This window comes from Rhinolophus sinicus, linkage group LG07 (genome assembly GCF_036562045.2).
Source record: "Rhinolophus sinicus isolate RSC01 linkage group LG07, ASM3656204v1, whole genome shotgun sequence".
NCBI classification, from domain to species: Eukaryota; Metazoa; Chordata; class Mammalia; order Chiroptera; family Rhinolophidae; genus Rhinolophus; species Rhinolophus sinicus.
Genome location: NC_133757.1, coordinates 127,386,419 through 127,408,436, shown reverse-complemented (window position 1 = coordinate 127,408,436; position 22,018 = coordinate 127,386,419). Strand labels below are relative to the sequence as shown.

The following is a 22,018-nucleotide window of genomic DNA, read 5'->3' as shown; positions in this document are numbered from 1 at the left end:
CATGTTAACATACTCACATACATGAACAGTAATATTTAAAATCATTTTTCTTACAATAAATGAAAGCTTATAAGCCTGTATTTTTACTATTCCGAGGCAATTTTGACTTAACCTTGTTTTCTATTTTTACAGTTATAATAAAGAAAGTAAACCATAGATAGAAATAATTTGTTTTAATAAGTTGTTTAATTACCTAACATAAAATATGTTCTGATATTATTAGGTTTAATAAAAAATGTTATGAAAATATATTACAAAATATAATGCTTGGAAAGGACCAATTATTTTTCTTTCGCCACAGTATCATTCCCTCCACCAATAACCTAATCAAAATAGCATATCAATTTGAACCAAACCCTATAACTGAAGAATATTTATGTATTTAGTATTATTTTCAAAATTCACTTATCAAAAAATTACCCTTCCCCCATTCCTGGATATCCTCCAATGACAAGTAAATTACAGCTGTGATAATAAAAATCATAATATTTGCCCTTAATCATGACAATTATGAAGAAAGGTACTGAGGATGGAGAGGTGGTTAGGTAATTCATTCCATGTAGGCTGACAGAGCCTCAGGGTTAGGGCTTAAAACATCTCAGCTACTGGGGATTGTTAGAATCTAAATTTCTAATTTAGATGAATTCAATGGCCACTCAAGAATTTATACATTAAGATATCACCCATTTCCTTGGGCAAATCCCTACTCATTAAGACAATTTTAGGCATTAGTATGAAGTTAAGAGCTTATTGAGATGAATAGCAAGATGTATCCTTACAACCCGGGAAGAGTTGCTGATAGCTTATTTGAAATGCAGATTTTATTTGAAATTCTGACTTAAACAGTTTGGCTTTGGAGAAAGCTAGGAACTATTCCAGGACGATCACCCTGTGACTATTGTAAGGGGCTATTTAGAGCTGTGTTGATTAGCTTGTCTTGTCTGTTAGACACTTATGAGCTGGTTCTTTATCTTCTAAAATGGCAAGGGAGTGAGAAAGATGCTACAAGACCTTGTGGACACTGAGGAGATACGCTCTACGGGGCAGACTCGGGCTCAGGATGCTTGAATGTGTCACACATGGCCTTTCTCACCTGCTCAGCAGCTTGGGGAGGGACAGGGGACAGTGAAAGGCAGCCAGTACGGCATGAGCTGTGGTAAGGGAGCAAATATGGGCCCCTCGTTTTCATCACTCACGTCCTTAATTTCTGAGAATCATCATGGTAGCAAATGAAAATTTCTATTAGAGAAAAAAAGAGAGGCCCTAAAACACCACCTATTTCAACACTATGGCAGTCATTCAAAGGAGCAGGCATCGTGTGTGCATGTATCGGGCCTTGTTCTTTGTCTGAGAAAAAATGAGAAGATTTTCCTTGCAATTGCTAAGAAGAAACAGCGGCATCTGGAAAATCTGTCTAAATATGAGAAATGACTTCTGGATGTTATTGAATCTATTCTTTTGCTCTGTAGATAGGTCATTCAGTCCTTTATTTGCCATCGCGATGCCCCTGTGTCTCATTGCTAGAGCTGAACTGCGGACTCATGCAGCCTATTGACTAATGTTTCAGATGTGTAAAGTGTATCTCAAAATCAACTTATCAATAAGTGTACTCTTGATAGCGCTTTTCCCAACCTTGTCCTCTCCCAATATTCCGCATCTTTTAGCCAATGTTTTTATCCACCTGCTTCTTCGAGCTGAATCATTTGGGCCATCATGGACCTCTCTTTATTCCACACTTACATCCAACCCATCACCAATTAAAATGCATTTCACAGTTGGCTATCTGTCACTGTATCTGCTAGCACCACCTGGTACCAGCCTGACCCTGCCTGGCAGTGCCCTCTCGCTCGGTGTCTTTGTTCCACCCTTGCTGACCACTGACTCTTCTCATTCTGCAGTCACGCTGCTTCTTTCAAAACATAATCTGCCTCAGATCCCTATTCAAAACCTTCCAATGGCTCACATCACATGTACATATATACAGAGTCCTTATAAAAACATAAAAATATGCTTCTAAAAATACAGAGTAAAACACAAAGTCCTTCCACAGTCTACAAGGCATTGAATGCTCTGGCCCAGAGACTCTGCTGGTTTGACCTCCAGCCACTTCTGCTCACTGAGCCCAGGCACCCAGACCCTGGGAGCTTCTGGCCAGGGCCTCGCTGAGGAGCGCCCTTCCCTCGGCCCACACTCGCGCCGACGCCGCTCTGCCCTCGCCACCGCCATCGCATCCATCCACACGTCACACTCTCTCCTTATTTTCTCATGCGCTTGCTTGTTTCCTGTCTGTCTCCACCAGAATATATTCTCATAGAAGCTGTGACTTTGGTTTTTTTTCTTCACACCTCTCTCTCAGGGCCTGGAATACTGCTTGGCAGAGAGTAGCCACTCAATAAAAATGTGTGGAATGAATGGACAATACTGCAGAAAAAGGTGAATAATCAAATATTTCAGTCTTCTTACTGTGTTTCCCCGAAAATAAGACCTAACTGCAAAATAAGCCCTACCATGAGTTTTCAGGAGGACATCCCCTGAACATAAGCACTAATGAGTCTTTTGGAGCAAAACTTAATATAAGACCCGGTCTTATTTTCAGGGAAACACGGTAAGTATCTGTGCCTCCTCCACAGAAAAATAGAAAAAAAATACATAAAATATTGTGGGTATTGGGCATCTTTTTCCTTTGCAACCTCAAAATTGTTTCCCCTAAAGTGCTAGTTAATGAATATTTTAAAACATCTTTCCATGGTCTGCTGACATATTTTTATCATCAAATTCATTACAATAAGTCTGGAATTATTACAGTACTTTAAAAATTACATTAAAATTATGTTTATAACCTCCGTTTCTTATCATGATTTTGACTATCGCTCTAGCACTATCATTTATCTATTTTCAGGAAGGCTATAAAGAGAGTTTAGAAGAATATACAGCATAAACTAAAGGTGGGTGAGAAGGAGGAAACAGTTTATAGGTATTAGATGTAGCGGGAATTGTCTAATAAAATATGTTTATAAAAATAACCTGCTACCAGTGGATCATGAATTTGGCTCTAAGCTTTCTAACAGCCAAAGTGAGAAGGGGAAACTAGTCATTTATGCAAATTACCATTTTTAAGAATAAAAGAGGCCAAGTGTCCAGGAAAGGAATAACTATTCCTGATACTAAGTTTTTTCAAGACTCTCTTCCAAGACCCTCAAAGACATGGCTCATCAATGCTGTAAGTGATGAGATCAACAGAGTTGCTGCTGAGAAAAGCTAAGGTAACACATTCACACAATGTGGTTTAAAAAAATAGCCGTTCCAAGGAGGGAAGCAGCGAGAGGCCTTGCTGGAGGTGTGAGCGGCTGGGACCATAGCCCTTGTTTCATCTGCCCAAACCCTCAAGCAGGTGTTTATGAATCAAGATCCAAAAGAAAGGTGGATGTCACATACCTATTCCTTACTCAAATGGAAATTTACAATGTTTTATCAAGAGAACATGACTGCTGATTGGGACTTTCTCAGTAATATTATAGTACAAATTCTTTATGAGCATAATAAATGACTGAGCTCATAAAACTTAACCCACATTCAGGTATATGTTGTGTCCCATAAAACATGCATAGTTACCTGTGTGTGCGCACACATAAGAAAGCCATGGTAGTTGTACACAAGTGTGCGCTTTGCACATTGACATTGAGTGTCTGGCTAAGGCTCACAGGCAACGCGAACGCTACCCACCCAGGGGCACCAGGTGGTCAGTAATGAAGTGGCTTTGAGTCCCACATCTCTGCGTCCTCCTGACACCAGTGTGGCCATCGTGCGAGAGGGTGGGGCCGGCACTGGGGAGGGACACAGTGCTGGACAGGACAGCAACAGAGCGGTGAGCGCCGTGAGGCATGAGACAGAGAGGAGCCAGGCAGCCCGGGGGAGGGCAGGAGGCCGTTCTGAGTGGGGGAGCTGGTCCTGACACAGGACAGGCGGAAGTCAGGCTCACAGCCCCGGAAGCAGCTCATTCTGAGCCAAGTAGAGAAGCTCAGGTCTTGAGGGCAAGTGACGCTAGAGCGTTCCAAGGGCCGTGCGGAGTATGGGGAGAGGGGCTGAGGGGCTAGGCCAGCACGCGGATGGCAGCAGAGAGCCAGTCGGTGGGCCAGAGCCTAGAGGCCGGCCTGGATTCTGAAGCTGAATGAGGAACCCAGGAGGACTTGGAAAGGGCCCTGGCACACACCCTGCGTTTAACAGCATTGCTCTACGCTCTGGGGACAAGGCAGTCTTTGGGGCCGGAACGGTGTGGCTCTCCAGCGCTGAGATGAGGCTTGCTGTGGAAATGGGGAGAAGACAGCGCTAACTGGGGAAGTAGAGTGGACAGTACTTACTTAGGAATTTGTTCATTCAACAGATATATAAAGGACCTACCACCACTGTGGGCACACACTTGTGACATGTGACGGGACCATCTCCTGATGTGACCAGGTATTTCCTGCTCTAGAAAGTCACTTCCCAAACCATGATCATGAGCCAATGTCCCCTTCCATTGAGTCACTCTCACTCTGCTCCCTCAGAGATGGGCTGCTCCTTGAAAACCTAAATCACTAATGACTCAAGAGTCCTTAGAAACTGTATATATATGCAAAAGAAGGGGTACACGCTGCTTCCAGTTTGGGGCAGTGGGATGTGTTTAAGTTTCTTTTTTATCTCTCTAAGGAAGCATGATGCCTAAACTCTCTGAGTTTACGAGCACAACATCTGAGCCTGTAGAACGTTCCACCTATGTAGGTTTGTTGCTCGAGCAGGTCACTAGGTGAACTACAGATGGACTTCTGAAAAGAAATCGCAGGAGGATGGCAATTTTCAAGTCACATCTTTTATGCACATTTGATTTGACTGTGTACCTGTGTGTGGAAGACAAGTGAAGTGCATGTAATAACAGCTTCAGGAAGGAGCTGCATTCTGCCACTTACACTCTATACTTTGAATGGCATCACCGGATGCCTTAAATTGTGTTAAAAGTGGCAACCACACATCAGGGAAACACTTCACGCTTGGAGGCTTATCTCTACATTGTCTAAGCCAGTATTTTCACACAGTGCCGACAGAGGCTGGCAGCCACGGGAACCCTCCGTGTACAGGTGCATGACCTTGGTTCACGTCTCCCCTCTGGCTTTGCTAACGTCCCCACAGACAGCTGACAGCACCTACTGTGCAGTGATGTGTGCAGGTCAGTGGGCGCTGACGTAGGGTCAGTGGTGGAAGGTGCCAGGAGGCCCTTCCCCTGTGATGGCGAAGGAAACCCAGCCTCGAGTTTTCCATTTAGTGTGCAGGGTTGGGTTTCTAAAATTTCTATTAAGTTCAACTCATTCATCCCAATTATCTGTAACGATGTAAGAGCTGGAAAGGTCTTCCATTGTTCATATCACCCATTTTTATGTGCTAAACTCAGAGATTTCTCTATTTCTCCTTATTCATCATTGGAGCAAAACTCCCACGACAGTCAGTGTTGACTATATGGTCTTATCAAAGTATGGACCTCCTGTTTCCAGCAAACCTCTATTAATGAAAAGTGAAAAGCCCTAAAGCCAGCAACGCTAACAACCAGAACAAAGACCTTTGATGAAAGCATCTGAGGTTCTTCGTTACACAGCAAAACCCCATTTAAAAAGCACTCCTGTCTGACCCAGCAAGTGCTGCACTCGACCACTCAATTTCTTCTACTGGAGTAAAGAATGATGATGGAAATTTTGTCACTTAAGCATACCTCAGAACACACAATAAAGTGACACAACCAAGAGCATTTTCAGAAGCAAGATATACAATGAATGAAAAACCCTTGTAAAGAGAACATCTTTCTGCCCTGATTTCTGTGTTCCCAGAGGGAGAAACAATCAACCAAAATCCAAACTGTAAACAAACCCAGAGATTACGGGCTGCTAACACACCTCAAATGTCATTTGATGATAAAAATGACATATACACGTATAATTCTACTCTTTCAAATAAGAAGTATGTCCACACTATTTACATTTTCTCTGAAAAATCCACACACTTGCTTTTTGTCACATCTCATAGTATCTGTGTAACACAATAAGGGAACTAACACCCCCCACCCCATTTTATAGACAGAAATTCTGAAGCCTAGGGGAATTGTATGACTTTTTCTTTAGCATTTAGGAAGCCAGGAAAAATCAAATGAAAGAAGCTTTCTGAGCTTTGGTTACTAGATAATACGGAACATGCCTGAGGCCCAGCTGACTGCACAGAGGAAGGAACCCTGTGCCCTGCTCTCCTTCCTTCTTCCCGCTCTCGAGTCCTCCCGTCCCACCTCCTCTTTCTTTTCTTGCTTTTCTTTCCATATCCCCTCGCTGCCTCCCCCTCCCTCCTCTTCTGCCACAGTTTCCCAACCCCTGTGAAGCAGCACAGGGGACACACAAGCGGTCGGTCAGACTTTCCTTTAGTGAACAAAGCCCTGCGGAGCCACCAGCACACGCCTGGGCACGCATGCAGCATGGGCTGGGGGTCTGTACCCTCAACACAGGCGCCCCATGAGCAGGGGCACCCCGCTCCTCGTGCACGCACTGCAGACAGAACCGAGCTACACCTGGGAGGCCGGGTGGGAAGGGCAGGTGCACGGGGGACGAGGGATCACTGGGGGTGACGTGTGCCTGGCAGGGATGCAAGTGCTGAGGGGAAGCAGGTGCACAGCAGGACCCGCCCGAGGGTCAGCGAGAGCCACGAAGGCAGGCAGGGCCGTGGGCTCTGCTCCCTCCCTGGCTCTGAGTCCTGCCTCCACAGCAGGGCAAGGGCACCCCACCTGCCCACCTGCCCACCTGCCGTCAGGACGTTCATGGCGCCAACCTCACCGCACTGACCACTTCATCTCCATCTTGCTCTTCGGTGAAACGCACACACGCACAGCTCCCGACTCTCCATGATGATGGGCTCCGCTCCACAGCTTCGGTCTCTCTGGCCTCTGACGGGAAGACCCTACCTCGCACCTGCCCCACCGGGCACCGCCTCTCTCATCTCTGAGCCCCACAGTCGCTCAGCTCGGTTCAAAGGTCAGCTCTGACAGCCTCCTGTGCGTCCTGGGACTGAGGAGCACACAAAGGTCATGCACGGAGCACGACTGCCTGAGAGTGAACTCCTCTCCTTGAAAAGGACCCAAGCACGTGAAGAAGTAGGACGGTTCACATGCAGACCACAGGGGGCTTGCACACCAGGGGAAATGGCACCTCATCAGCCCTCAGGAACTAAGCACAGGACCTCCAATATTTTATCAATACTTTTTACATTTCACACTAGATAAAGCTCAAAGAGAAATTCAACAAATAAATATCAGCGCAAGCTAACTTTAGTGGTAGAACCCTTTTGGACAGAACCCTTATCTACTGATAAGACTATGGATGGGAATTATAAGACTTTTCAAAAAAAAAATCCTCACTGAATACCAGCAAATTGGGTATTTACATACATACTCCTTATATCAGCATATAAAGTCAGACAATTAAGTTCGCAAACTCATCCTAGAAAAAGTGCCACATACCTCAATGCTAAATATCACCAGAGTCACCTCTGAAGTACTCCCCTTGGGCAGCTGTGCACCGACGCCAGCGCCTAGTCCACCCTTCAAAGCAATTTTGGAACTCTTTTTCTGGAATGGCCATCAGACCTGTCGTCGTATTACCCTTGATGTCCTGAATGTCATCAAAATGTCTTCCCTTCAATATTTCCTTTATCTTCGGGTAAAGAAAGGAGTCACTGGGGCCAGATCAGGTGAGTAGGGAGGGTGTTCCAATACAGTTATTTGTTTACTGGCTAAAAACTCCCTCACAGACAGTGCCGTGTGAGCTGGTGCATTGTCGTGATGCAAGAGCCATGAATTGTTGGTGAAAAGTTCATGTCGTGTAACTTTTTCACACAGCCTTTTCAGCACTTCTGGACAGTAAACTTGGTTAACAGTTTGTCCAGTTGGTACAAATTCATAATGAACAATCCCTCTGATACCAAAAAAGGTGAGCAACAGTGTGGCAACAAGTTCGCGAACTTAATTGTCAGACCTCTATAAGCCACTAAAGGAAAAACTGAGACAAAATAATCTAGCTTCCTGAAATACAAATATAGCAACACGTTTTAGAACAGAGTTCATATTTTTATTTTTAAATATCTGACTCTGAGGAGTGACCAAGAGAAAATGAAGTAGGAATAAACAAAGTGAAATAAAGTAAAATGAGCCAAGATGGGTTTTCTGCTTCTCTGGATCTTAAAATTAAAAGAAGCATGAGCATTGAGGAAAGAAATAAGATATACTGAGATATTTACATGCTATATAATCTGTGGAAAAGATAACAAAATCAAAAATTTTGAACTCTACGGTGGGGTAAAAACACACAAATGAAAAAAAGCACACGTTTTCCATTTTAATCTTGTGGACCCTCACCCCTCCCACCCTCAGCCCCGCTTTCCTACCCACCAGCACTCTGAGTCATAAACACTGATTCACAGAGCTTTTTCCTTATTACTGTGCATTCACTGATTTGGGTTCCAAACTATCCCTACATATCAAGAGGATCATGTACCTGACATTTATATATTACAAGCCTCAAAATAGAGAGAAAAAAAGGTTTATGTGTTGACTAACATCCACAAAAATAGGCGGGTACATTTTCTGCTGCTGAAATTTATTCATGCTAAAGAGCTCTTCCATCACCTTGCACAGCACGCTTTGGGAGAACTAAAGTATCTAGTTACACTAGATGAAATAGACTTTCCTGATAAAATATTGCTGCTTTCATTTATTTTTCTAGGGAAAGAAAATAGAAAAAACAATGCATTGTATGATTTGTTCGTGGTGTAGAAATACACAGGAACGTGCATCGTCTCCCATCTGGTCTGGAGCAGCCAGTGCAGTAGGAAGTCGCGTCCACACAGCAACTGCTTCTTCCTCATGTCTGCCCAGGAGACAGTTGGGTTTGGAGACCAAAGCATCCTGTTGTGTGGTGGTGGCACAGCGCATTCGGACTTCTAACTCCTAGGTGATCCCACCATGGAAAATTAAAGGAAACCTACACCACCCCAAATTTAGGAAAAAGCCCGGTGTCTCCACACCCTCTAGATCCCTGAGATAACTGAGCCCGCCTTTCAGAGTGAACAGAGAGACTGATTTCCCACACGGAGGACCCACGGATCTTAGGGGACTCCGGATTTCCCAGCTCCTGCCGTCCCTGCCACTCACTGCAACCCTGCAACTGGTGACTCGGGGCTTTCCTAATGGTCGGGCCTGCAAATCTTCAAGTTAAAACAAGCAGACAAAGGAAAGAAGACAGAGGTGACTGTGGCCTTTCAGTGAGAGTGTACAGACCTTTCCAGAACCCCTGCACCCTGTGGGGGTCCGGGCTCCTGGGGGCAAGGGGGGGGGCTTTCTCCCAGGCGCTGAGACCCCAGCGCCTGCAAAACTAACTGCTTGCCAGTCCCTGATCAGGGAAGAGGCAGATTTCCCTCGAGGAGACCAGTTAGAAGTTAATTTTTTAAAAATAAATGCTGCTGGGACATATCTACAAATCTCCTGTGATCCTAAGTTAGAAATAGTAATATATTAATTTATAAAGAAGTACATTTTGGTGGAATATATAAATGCTCTGTTCCACATGGAATATTACCCGATTGTTTCCATTTTCTAGGATGCACAGCGTTTATAGGAAATCAAAATGAAAACCATCAGAGAATATCTGGGTGCCTTGATCAGTCAGTAATGATTCTTTATAATGTGCTCTAAACAGACTGAGGGGAAGGGGGTCCTTGCATTTTACTGTGCTGTGTGGCACGTAAGACACATTTCTGGGAATTATCTGACATGGCTGGCTCTGCATTATTTCATCACTAGAAAGAACAGAAAGTTTGGTCCAGCTTATTTGACACTGATGCTCCCCTATGCCCCACACTGCCTTTTCTCCAATCTGTCTGCAGAGCCAGCACTAATCTGTAAGTCTAACACCTGCCGTTCGACTCCATGAGCTGGAGTTCAGAGATTGATATCCACGGAGCAGGGAAGCTCATTAGGCAGCCTGGATGGATGCAGTTGAGCTGCCAGCACACGGAGACGTATGCATCCTTACCATTCCATTATAACCTTCTGTCAACTTTCAGTACGCTGCTCTGCCAGGCACATATTTCTTGTTCACCTGAATTTGCGGTGGGCCCACAGGATGGGGTTGGCAGGTACAGGTGCTGCTCTGAACTGTGGAACTCGTAGCAGATTTTCTGGCTCTGGGATGGCCCTTTTAAAGCATTCTATAATCTAAGCATCTTTAAAAAAGGCAACTTAGAAAGTTCTGTTTTCATATTGTTCTTTGTGTAGCAGAAAATTAAAATGAGTTAGGGAAAATCTTCCATCCAGTAGGGCTCATTCATTCTGAGCTGTTAGCCACTGGGGACACCACCCGATAAGCCTCCAGATACCTCACTGCTGTCAGCGGCTGCAGATTTTACAGGGCAGAGTCTGGACTTGAATGATGGTGGCTTACCTGGTATAAGCTGCTTCACCTCATACATGATTAAATTATATTTCTTCCTGTCTGAACAAAGATTATATTGAGAATACAGGAAGGATTTGGCACCAGGGAAATACACGCTAGTACCTGGCAGTGTGGGACGGCACAGGAAAATATCAGTGTGTGATGAGGTCATGATGGAACCGATGAAAATGCAGACGGAGTCACCTGAATGTTAAGTGGGCACACACCTAGCTACCCTTTTGAAATGCCATTCAAATGGCCCTCTTGTCATTTCATTTTCAATTGTGTGATTCATTTGGGCAGAATAATTTGGTATCCAAGGAAATCAAGAAACGCCGTTGCCTGCAGTTTGCTAAATCAAAGATCAAATACAGACGGAAACAGTTCATATGTGCGTCAAGATGTGAAAATATATTCCAATTTGCATTCTCTGTTGTATGGCAGATTAGAAAATAATGTCACCTTAAAACGTGTAAAACTATGAATACAGGGTACCAGCTAGAGTCAAATTAAAGTAAAAAACAACACTGAAAATGTGTAAAGAAAACATCGCAGAGACTTTTGAGCACAAAGAATACAGGTCTATTCTAGAGGGGGCGACACAAAACAATGTATATGGGTCCTGACACTGGCAGCTGGACCAGGATGGAAACATGGCCTTTTCTGGGGGGGGCACATGCCTGGGTGCGGGCGGGGCGGTGGGGGCTGCAGACTGGCGCTCAAGGTTAACCCATCCAGTCCCCTCCCTTCACACAGATGGGCTCCCCCGGGGCTAAGGAGGAACTGAGCGCTTATGGATTCTGTTTAAAGTGCTCCAGAGAGACACTCCAGGACGCCCCCGCCCAGACACTTTTCAGCCTTTATCAGCCTCAGAGGACACTTACATACAAATGAATCCAGAAAACCAACAATTCAAAATGGTGCTGCGAAATCAGCCAATAATATTTCTTTCAGTAGACTGACGGTGGCCCTTTTTTCTCCTCTGCTTCCCTCAACACATCTGCCCCTGAGTCGCTTCCCATTTTATCTTGTCCTTTCATTTTTATACTTGTCAGGCCAGCCTTTCCTCCTCTCCTCTGACCTTACATTCACAGAGTGGAACCACCTATAATGTTGGCTTGTAATATTTTAAATTAAACCTACTTCATAGTTTTCTGTTTCACAGTAAAAGAGGTACACCCAGGTCTAAGTGGATCAGAAGACAATCACAGACTCAGCGTCAGATATTAAAAGTAATCGATTCCACGTTCCCACAGAATTTGTTGGGACAACTTCAATGAGAAGGAACGTACGCCATGATGCAGCCTATACGATTTCCTGGCAGATCTAATCTACTCTTGCATAATATGTATCCTTGTTTAATGCTGCAATTACGCCACTATTTTCTGTGAAAACAACTGTGGAGTTTTCATTATTCCCTGTTAAATTTCGTCTTGCTAGATGTGGTGATAAGAGAAACTGGGCATTAACATGATCGTGTGGGATGCCTCCTGTCACCAGCAGCTCTGTGTCAGGTTGTCTGCACCCTTACTCATCCCTCTGCCAACATACAAAACCCAGAACCAAGGACAGAAACCTACAGATCATTAGAAGCCCACAGAGAAAATCTCCACACAAAAGTGCCAGCACATGTGACATCTGCAGTGTATCCATGATATGAAAATGTAGATCACTCATGAAAAAAAGGAAGTTTGATTGGCCTTTTACCTTCAGAGTTTACGCCAACACTAAGGATCACGTATCCTACTCACAAGTCCACACAAACATCGCTTTCCACCTTCCGAGCTGGAACAGTAGATAGAGGAAGGCGTCCTCTCTGCATGGCTGCATGGATGCTGAATGCTTCCCACTGAAAACGTACGACCCCAAGCAGCCTTAGTACCTGAAATGATGTGATCACAGACCTGCCCCTTGGGGACTGGGTCTGTTAGAAAGTATTCTTTAGAGTTTGCATATTAATTAAGTCACAGCATTAACAACCTTCCTGTCAACGAATGTACAGCTTTTTCCTTCAGCATGGCTTATCGACAGAGTGAGGAGAAGAAACTACTCTGACAAAGATTTAAGCGAGGGTTGGAGAAAAGCCCAGAGCAGAGGAGAAAGCTGAGGTCACAGTAGATTTTCCTGTTTTCTCCTTTCCTCACTCATGTCCTGCAGGCTCATTCCTTGCCAGACTTGCCAGACCATCTAACTAGGAAGAATAATTAATCAGGCAGCCTGGACACTCCTCTTCCCCACATTGGGGCCCTGGGTTCTGCTCACAGCCCATCACCTGTGGTACTGCCGTACGTAACGGGACACATGTACCAAAATATTCAAGTTCACACTATCTTTTCTTCGTTCACCACTTCCTCCCTCTTTCTGTGTTCCCGTTGTATTGCATTCACTTCCACTGTCTCCCACATTAAGTTCGTCCTCAGGTGTGAGGGTTAATTTCATGCGTCTGCTTGACTGGGTCCCAGGGTGCCCAGATATTTGCTCAAACATTATTCTGAGCATGTCCATGAGGCTGTTTGAGCACCAACAACTGAATTGGCCAACTGAGTAAGCAGGCCGCCCTGCCCCATATGGATGGTCCTCACAGAACACAATGCTGACCCTCCTGGTTGCTTTGGAGCTGGGGTATTGGTTTCTTCCTGCCTTTGAACTTGAACTGAAACAGGGGTTCTTCCTGGGTCTCCAGCCTGCCAGCTTTGGACTGGGATCATACCTTCAGCTCTCCTGGGTCTCGGGCCTCGGACTTGTACTGGAATTACACTATTGGTCTTCCTGAGGCTCCAGCTTGCCAACCTCCATAACCACACGAGCAAATTCCTTCTAAGAAATCCCTCCCTCTCCCCGTCCTACTGCTTCTGTTTCCTGAGAACCCTGACCAATACACCTACACAGCTCTAGGCTAAGCCCGTTTTGACCTGGGCCCCCTGATGCTGCCTGCAACTGCCTCCTCAGAGAGCTGCGTGGCACCCACCTACATGGCTGATGGTGGTACATGTCTGCTTTGAGCAATCCTGGCTCCTGTCCCATTGCTTTGTGGACCGCCATCTGCCCGATCCAGACTTATTACCAGACTTGGGGTGTCTCATGTCACCCACACTAGTGACAGGCTCTGGCACTGCTGTATCTGTCGGGGCATCTCTCCTGGACTCAAGCACCAATGCCCGACTTCACCATCAATCTCCAGTGATAAAGTACAGTTCATGATTGGATAAAAGAAGCCTCCTGAACACCTCCCTCCCCCCACTGCTCCGTTCCACCTGCATTTCAGATTAATCTGTGGCCATGACAAGCTTTTTCAGTGAGGTTAACAGCACTTGGTTTTATTAGTTCACAATAAGCGCTGAAGACAGAAATGCCAAATAGTCTTCTACCTTATAGAAAGGACCCATCGGAAAGATGCTTTGTGAGGGGTACTGAACCCAGGGACAAGCAGTCAGAGCAGATCACACTGGCATCCAGTAGCCAACAGCCGTGGCCACGAGGCCTGAAGGACAGGGGTTCAGGGAGGAGCGTTCAGTGTCCCTGAGGGGGGACGAGGGCAGGTCCAGGGCCCAGAGTGTGGCCCCAGAATGGACATGGTGTGAGGATGGGCCCTGGCCTCCGTGGAGATCAGATCCTCAGTGAGTGAGGGGAGGGGAGAAGAGGACATTTCCCACATTTGCTATCATTTACAGTCACACGCATACTTCAATTTCCGAAATTTATTTTTAGAATGTTCTTGACGTCTTCTAATTGTCAATAAGCTTGAATTATATACAACAAATTGGAACGTGTCAGATTCACGAGCACAGAGACTACTTGGAGGCACGCGGAAAGCTGCCTAGTTCCACAAGCTTCTTTTACAGGAGAGCACGCAAGTCCTGGTAAATGGTTTCTTGCTAAAGGTCACTGAGCATCCCAGCTCCCCCGTCCTGGGCCCCACAACACAGCAGGCTTTGTTTTGTTTGCAATAGCTGGGCAGGTTGAGAGGAAGGTTTTTGATTACTCGAACTTAGATACGGCATCTTTACCCCACTCCCTACCCCTCCGATCTAAGTCCCAAGTTGTCATCTTTACACAATGTAGGTTTTTCTTTGATTTCTTCAGGAATTAAAATACTGTACATAATTTGTTTTACACACAGCTGGAGCTTCCCCACAGACAACTGAGCTGCAGTTCTGGTTAAAGCACGAGTGATTTTCTCTGAGTATGAACATTTCTCACTGTAAACAAGGGGGCAGAGCACAGGACCCGCTCTTCTCTATTTTTGTGGGCACTGGGTGTAGACAAGATGTGCTTCTCTACAACATCACGGGTGGAGTCGTCATGGGAGAAAAGTCAGAAGGCTGAAATGACCCCAACACCGTCCAGGGATGACACCCCCCCCTCGCACGGCTACACTGTCCCAACTAGAACAGGAAATAAAACCGCAAGCATTCAAAGCTGAAAGGAAACGACTCATGAAAAAAAAGGGGGCCAATTCTCTATCTTTCATTCCAAATAAAATGAGTGGAGGATTTTAGAATAGGCCTTGGATGCCGCTCGTTTACAAAGCTGACGATACTCAGCTACATGTGTGGAATGCAGTCTTGCAAAGAGATCACGTCTAGAGAATGAATGAAGCAAGTGGGCCCGCTGAGTCTGGGGCCAGCAGCAAACTCAGCTTGAGGACAAAGCACATACCAGCGATGTCACTGAAGGTTAATTTCGGGCCGGACAACAGCACGTCTTACTACATAGTAACGTCTTACTACGATTCAAGAGCAGAAGCCAATGGAGACGCACTGTTACATTTAGTTGTTTTTTTCAGCACAGGTTTTCTAACAGATCTGTGTTCTCCTTGACTTAAGATCATCAGGGAATTGAATAATTCGGAGACACAGTCTAATTTCTCTCACGGAGGGCTAGCATTTACCGACTATTCTTGTGAAAGAGCTGAGAATAGAAACAAAATGAAACACATGTTTGAAAATTCTGATGTTACTGTAAAAAGCATAAGTAGAATACATACTGGGTTTAGAAGGACTGTGAGGAAAAGTTCGCCTCCTCTGATGCTCTTGTCCAGCTCTTGGGGTCCGCCGGGGTACTCCTTGTAGAAAATGGTGTGGGTGAACAGCCCGCAGGTCTGGCGCGGCAGGACCTGTGGGACGGAGAGCGGCGGCTGACATAACTCCCTTACCCTGCTCCCACTCCCTCTGACCTCCAGTCTGCATGTCACGTCTCCTTGGTTGCTGAAGCCAAACTCTTACTGTGATCAAGAGTTGACGACAGTGTGCAATTATGTAAATATTACAGGAGTTGCCACATCGAAACTATAGTTGTTTGTTACATGCCATTGAGTCAGCTGTGAATTCTGGTGGCCCCACAAATGAGTGACATCCCGTGTCCTGTCTTCACAGCCCTGCTCGGCTCCTGGGGACTCAGCCTGTGGCCCCTTTAATGGAGTCCGTCCACCTCATGTCTGGTCTCCCTCTTTCCTGCTGCTGCCTTGTATTTCCCCAGCTCTACTGTCCTTTCCAGGGAGCCCCGCCTTGTCACCATGTGCCCGAGGGAGGACAGCTTTGGAGCTGTCATTTTGCCTCCAGCTGTGTGTCAGGCTCAGTTTGCTCCAGGACCCACGGGTTGGCCTTCCTGTTATACATGGGTTAAAGCATCTCACTCAGCTCTATAAATCTCACCCACCAGCTGAGTTATGCTACAGGACAGGCACAAAACAAAAGCCTTCTTAGGGTTAATTTAAGTCAAATATGGAGAGTCTCCAAGGGTACACCCCATCCTTACGCCATCACGCCCCTTGCCTCTGAAGTTCAGTCTGGCTTGGTTCTCAGGTTCTGAGACTCAATCGGTTTCCACCCCACCCCCTTCACCTTGCTTTGTTTTTATTACACTCTGAATTGAAATTTTAATCACAGTAGTAGTTAAATCATCTAATGACTGCTTCTGGCATATTCTGTGGTTAATTCTGTTGTAAATCTGAATGTTCAACAGAGAAAACAAATAAGTAATTTTATTCCAAGAACTTATTTTGAATAATACACTACTTATCGTCTAATGGAAAAATTCATCCAATTGCACAGGTGGCTATAATTTTATTTATTCTTTGCTTAATTTTCATAATAGCTTGTATGAAATGCAAGGTAAATGAATGCATATAATATCGGTTAAAAGGAATGCTTTTATTTCATAATACATCAAGTGGCCATGCAACCCATGGGAATGGGTACTTTTACTCTGATTTGGAATTATGTGATACATTTCCTACCACCTGCCTTTCTATGAATATCAATACCACCATTTGCATTACCAACCGCTCCATTTATAGCTGAGGCTTCTTTAAGTCTTCCAATTTACAATAAAATATTAAAGTTTTATGATTAATGAATATTGAGTGCTATTGTTTTCCCTTTGGTTTTAGACAGTGAATGGACAGACAGGCAGACTGACAGGTAGATATTTCTAACATCAATCTTAATAATGGATTGGGAAAATGTAAATATTTAAGGTGGGAGAACAGTTTGTAAACCTTTGCTACAATCTAGGCAACTGATGATGAAAATATGATCTAAGGTAGTGGAAGTGGGATGGACATTTTAAGATGGGTTATTTTATTTCAAAGTAAAGAATACTATTTTTTTCTCTTTAAGGAATAATTCTAAGTTTTCATTTAAAATTCATTTGGTTTTACTCTCATATAAAGGAACTGATACATTGTTCTTACATCTGATTATTATTTTTTCAATTAATATATACGAGTGTGTGTGTATGTATGTGTTTGTGTGTGTGTGTGTGTGTGAAAAATATATGCCTCCTTTTTGTAGAAGGCAAGGAAAAGAAAAATGAAAAAGAATAGAATCCTAAGGTATTCTTGAGCATCTGGAAGTCAAAATAAAGTGAGTGGAGGAATTTAGTTCTCAAGATGCTATTTGATAGATTTTGTTGATAGTGTAGAGATTTGTGAGGTGTTTTCTTAATTTACAAACCCACGCTTTGCCTAGAAAACTCTCACTAAAACCACCCGACAGACAGACACAGGAACGCTCCCCAGAAGCCTAAGATCCCCAGACCAGGCTTAGATCCGGAACTGCAGGGGGCAATACGCGAAACTCATTCCCAACATTTCCAACTTGTCTGGGATTTGACAACCCCCCCCCACCCCCCAGCTTAAGAAGCAAGCCTGGAGCCACACAAAGTGTTACCGTGTGGCCAGTCACCACTAGGCGCTAGGAGCTGATGGTGCTCGTGTGAAGGGAGCTGAAGTGACGTGTGTGTCACGCCCCGTCCACACAGCGGTGTGAGCTCACCATGACGCTGTTGTAAATGAAGCCCTTCCGGTGCCTCGCGGGTTTCAGGTGGGGGTACTCCTCCGTGCTGGTGACCTGGATGCCCCACACCTTCTTCCAGGCCTCGTACAGCTGGCCGTGGACCGGGTACACGCCGGAGTGGTGCGGGGCCACCGCGTAGCCCAGGTGGGTGGGGATGCCGTGCTCCTGCGAGGAAGGCAGCACATCACAGGGACGGGGTCAGTGGGATTCAGTTACAGTTGTCGTCACAGCCTCTACTTAGGACTCACTGAATTCTGTGTCTCGTGTGAGAAATACAAAAACTGACAGAGGTGTGTCTTCCAGCAGCTCATAAGCTCACACAGCTCTGATGGTAAATGCTTTGGGCATGTGGTGTGTGGGTGGGGTTAATTCTGAATTCTGAATACAGAAAACTGGGGGGAAGATAGGAAGGGACATGGCCCTTCCTCAGACAGATTAGGAAGAAAAAGTGTTACTTGAGCAAGTGCCCAAATATGAGGTGGAAGAGCAGTGAGTGTGTGTGTATATGTGTGAGCGCACGTGTGTGAGCATATGTGCATGAGAGTGTGTGTATGTGTGTCTATGATGTTGAAGACAACCAGAAAGGCAAGTATGAACTGTAAAGCGATGAGCTTTTATTGTTCATCTGAGGGGTTGCAATTAATTCTGTGCACAGTGTAGACGAGGGTGCTCTCTGAGCGTGGAAGGGCACACGTGCTCTGTAACCCAGTGACATGCTAGGATGCATGGGACGGGGGGCTGTGTACTAGGAAGCTACTGCAGTGGTGCGGTGACAGGAGCACAGCACCGAGTTGACGAGGTGGCCAGACAGCCAGGGACAAGTGCCACCCGAGGCCCAGTGATGCTTTACACAGCAAGTGTGGGAACAGCAAGCATTGAGCAGCTCCATTTATTTTTACAAAGCATACACTTTACATGAGATATTTGCTTTGGGTAAACAGTCTATTTTAAAGGAAACAGGTATAAATTCAAAACAAGAATATGAAAAAAGTGTCAAAGAACAGTGTTATATTGCAAGGTTCATGCTATAGAGCTGCCATTTTCTAATTTCTGCGTCTTTGCATTTCTCCCTTTAAATGCTGATCAGCTTTAGAAAGACTTGCTGTAGGACTGACTCTCATCCATTGTGGTTATGAATGACAATGGGAGCTGACTGAATCAGCACACAGAGCAGGGACTGCTGACCGCTGCCGTTGATGTCATCTATTACACGGCACGCACCGCAGAACAGCTCATTCTGGCGGGATATGCGAGACCACAGAGCCACTCTGCCTGAGTAATGGCCACATTCGGTGCAGAAGATGGGCCCTAAATGCCCTTCTTTCATGGGATGACCCTCACGTGTAGCACAATTCCCCTCTTCAGCAAGACTCTGGATCTTCTCACACTTAGGACAACGAGCGACTCTGTAGAGACTGAGCTTCGAAGGCCATGCTGTGGAATGGGCCGGAGTCTTCTGCGAGGTGCTGGGCAAGCTCATTTCCTGGCGCGTGCCAAAGGAACCTCCTTCTTCCAGGAGTGTGTGCTTTCTGCACAAGGCAAGGTCGGAAAGTCTTTGGAGGCTGCCAGAGGGGCCGGCCACTGCTGTCCCTGACACATCACTCAGGCATGGACTGGAAAAGTGCCAGGGCTCTCAGGTGAGTTCCATGCGGCCCAGTGAATTGTCACAGAGTGTTCTGAGGACGAGTGTCATCGGGACCTGAGATGTGAGCCACGAGGGAGACACAGATGAACTTCCTCATGAGAGACACCTGGGGGCAAAAGTGTGCCAGCCCCGGGGTGTGGACGGAGGCGTGTGACCGCTGCCAGATGGGAAACAGCTTGTTAGCCCTCCTCGCGCTCTCAGTGACCCACAGCGGGGTTTGGAAGAGTCTTCTCCCAGGATTAGAAGGTGCCCGATCCTAACGGTCTCCACTCACCCACTGCAGCCCTCACTTCCCATCACCGTGCAATGTTGTGTCCCCCTCTGGGGCCGAGGACACTCAATACGCATGTGAGTGTCCTAGAAACAAGGGGATGAAAAGAAAATCAGGCAGAGAATTGAAATATCAGACAACTGTGTCTTTTCAGGAAAAAAAAAAGGCATTTCATGTTTGACAGGTAATAAAGTGAATTGTAGAACTTTCATGAAAAACCAGAAGGTAAAAAGCAATTGATTTGGTGAGTACGAAGGAAAGGGCAGTAAAAGGATTTTATTATATTTATTGATTTCTGGGACTCAGTGTTATACTGCTCATAAGGTCATCTTATCACACTGACAACTGCAGCTCAATCAAAACAGTAAATCACACTAGATAATTATGGGTTTATGCTTTTCCAATTGAAACGATAACACAGAATGAAAAGTAATTCCCCGGTAACTCCTTTCCTGTCATCAGGGGCTTGCTGTACTAGAAACCTTCATCTTTTACTGTGCAGAGCTTAAGACCCACTTCACACAGACTGGCCCACTGAAAAGTGAACTGGGCATCCTACCCACACAGCATCACGAAATGATAAGCTCTGAAAGGCTTTCTAATGCGAATATAGGAAGCATTTGAAATCATACAGATAGACATAAACAATGACAGGATGAACTAATTCAGATATGGCTTTTTGTTATTTATTAGAACAGTGTTTCTCACAGGATCTAGGAAAGTCTATGATATAGTATGATATAACACCACAAATATTTACAGGGGAGTTTAACTTGATCCAATTTTCCCAGTCACATTAAATTCTCTGTTGATTGGAAAATGAGCCGAAGTGGTAATGTACAGACTACATAAAAGTAGGGTCACCATTCCTCAAAAAGTAGAATAGAATATACTGAGCACTAAACCCCTAACTGCAGCTGACGTGGTGCATCTAATCTTTCTCTGCACATTCCCACTGATCCTGTCTGTGTAACTGCGTAGTTAGTGCCTGGTCTCCGAGATGTGTTTTTACATTCATAGGTTTTTACAAGGTCTTCTTGGGGAGACCTTGATTACCGTGGGAGGCCTGGATGTCACTACCCATGTGGAAACTGAGGCTCAGGGAGGGGACATGACTTGCTCGTGCTCACAGGTGTTGAGCTGGAATTCTACCCAAAGTTCTCCTTCAGAATCACAGATGGTGGCTTTGCTTTTCCAACAACTTGCTACCAGTGGGACCTGAGTTCATGACAAAAGGGAATCGATTGTAATGCACATTTCTGAACCAGTCCTCATGTACTCTCTAGTTTTACTTGGAGAGGTTATAAAGCAAAATTCTCCATTTCCCAAACTCCTCTGCAGCTGTCATTTTGACGCAAACAAGGTTCGGCCAATGAGAAGGCTTCAGACAGATCTCAGAAAGTGGTTGCTGGGCAGACGCTGGTCTCAGCAGCTCCTGGCTCCTGTTGCCGACACGTATGACCTTGACATCAGGCACCTGTCAGAAGCAGCACTCAGTGCCCGGTGGCCCAGCAGTGGCAGCAGTGGGAACTTACTGCTTTTGCCAGGGTTCAGGTGGCAGCTGCAGGAGTGGTCGCTCCCCAGGGGACCCGTTCCATCTGGCTCTGCGTCCCCAGAGGAGTACAGCCTGGAACCTGCTCCATCAGCCCTTCCAAGGATTTTGGAAGCACTTACACCACTGAGGACATACTCTCTCTGTTGAAAGCAATTCCAAGTGGCTTTGGTTCCTAGCATGGAAACCTGGCTGGTGCAGGTGGTCTTGGCCCCTTTCTGATAAATTTAAAGGGCTCAATGGGTCCAGGTGAGATGTCAGTGGTTTGAATTCCAGGAGAACAGAGGAAGACTTTGCTGAAGCACTGCCCAGCATGTGAACAAGAAAACTCATTGACAGATGGAAACACCCACCCATCTAGCTGCACACAGGCATGTTACCCAAATGACTGTTAGATCGTATGTGCTGGTCACCCAACGCCTAGTGTACAGAGGAAATAAATAGGAGACTCGTTTATTTAAATAATAAATGCTGCAGGTATCTGGCACAGGTAACACTGTGGTGAAACCACATAAAACAGGTGACATAAAGAAGGAAGGGGGTGAACTGCATTAAAATAACTTTGCTCCAATGGATCACGGTTGGTGGCACAAGCACCTCTGGACCAACATGCATCGCAACAGCCCTTCATGAGGATAACCACGTCCTAACAAATCGTCAGTGATCTGCAGGCGTCACCTGCACAGGTGAAAAGCACCACAGGTGAGCGTGAGCAGCGCTCTGATGCTGCATGGTGTAGTCCTTTTTAGAAGTCCTGGCACG

General features: G+C 45.5%; 1 protein-coding gene across 5 annotated transcripts in view; it reads right to left on the bottom strand.

Annotated features, from left to right (window-relative positions):
• NDST4 (N-deacetylase and N-sulfotransferase 4) overlaps window positions 1-22,018 on the bottom strand; it is a 281,746-nt gene that overhangs the window by 58,219 nt on the left and 201,509 nt on the right. For 4 of the 5 annotated variants that reach the window (XM_074338571.1, XM_074338574.1, XM_074338572.1 and 1 more), the window contains 2 exons: window positions 17,768-17,953; window positions 15,478-15,606 (listed from right to left, as the gene is read on the bottom strand). The exons of the other annotated variant lie outside the window; for it this stretch is intronic. In XM_074338571.1, coding sequence (XP_074194672.1) covers window positions 15,478-15,606; window positions 17,768-17,953 — 315 coding nt within the window. The remainder of the gene's footprint in view (window positions 1-15,477; window positions 15,607-17,767; window positions 17,954-22,018) is intronic. 5 annotated transcript variants of the gene reach the window in all.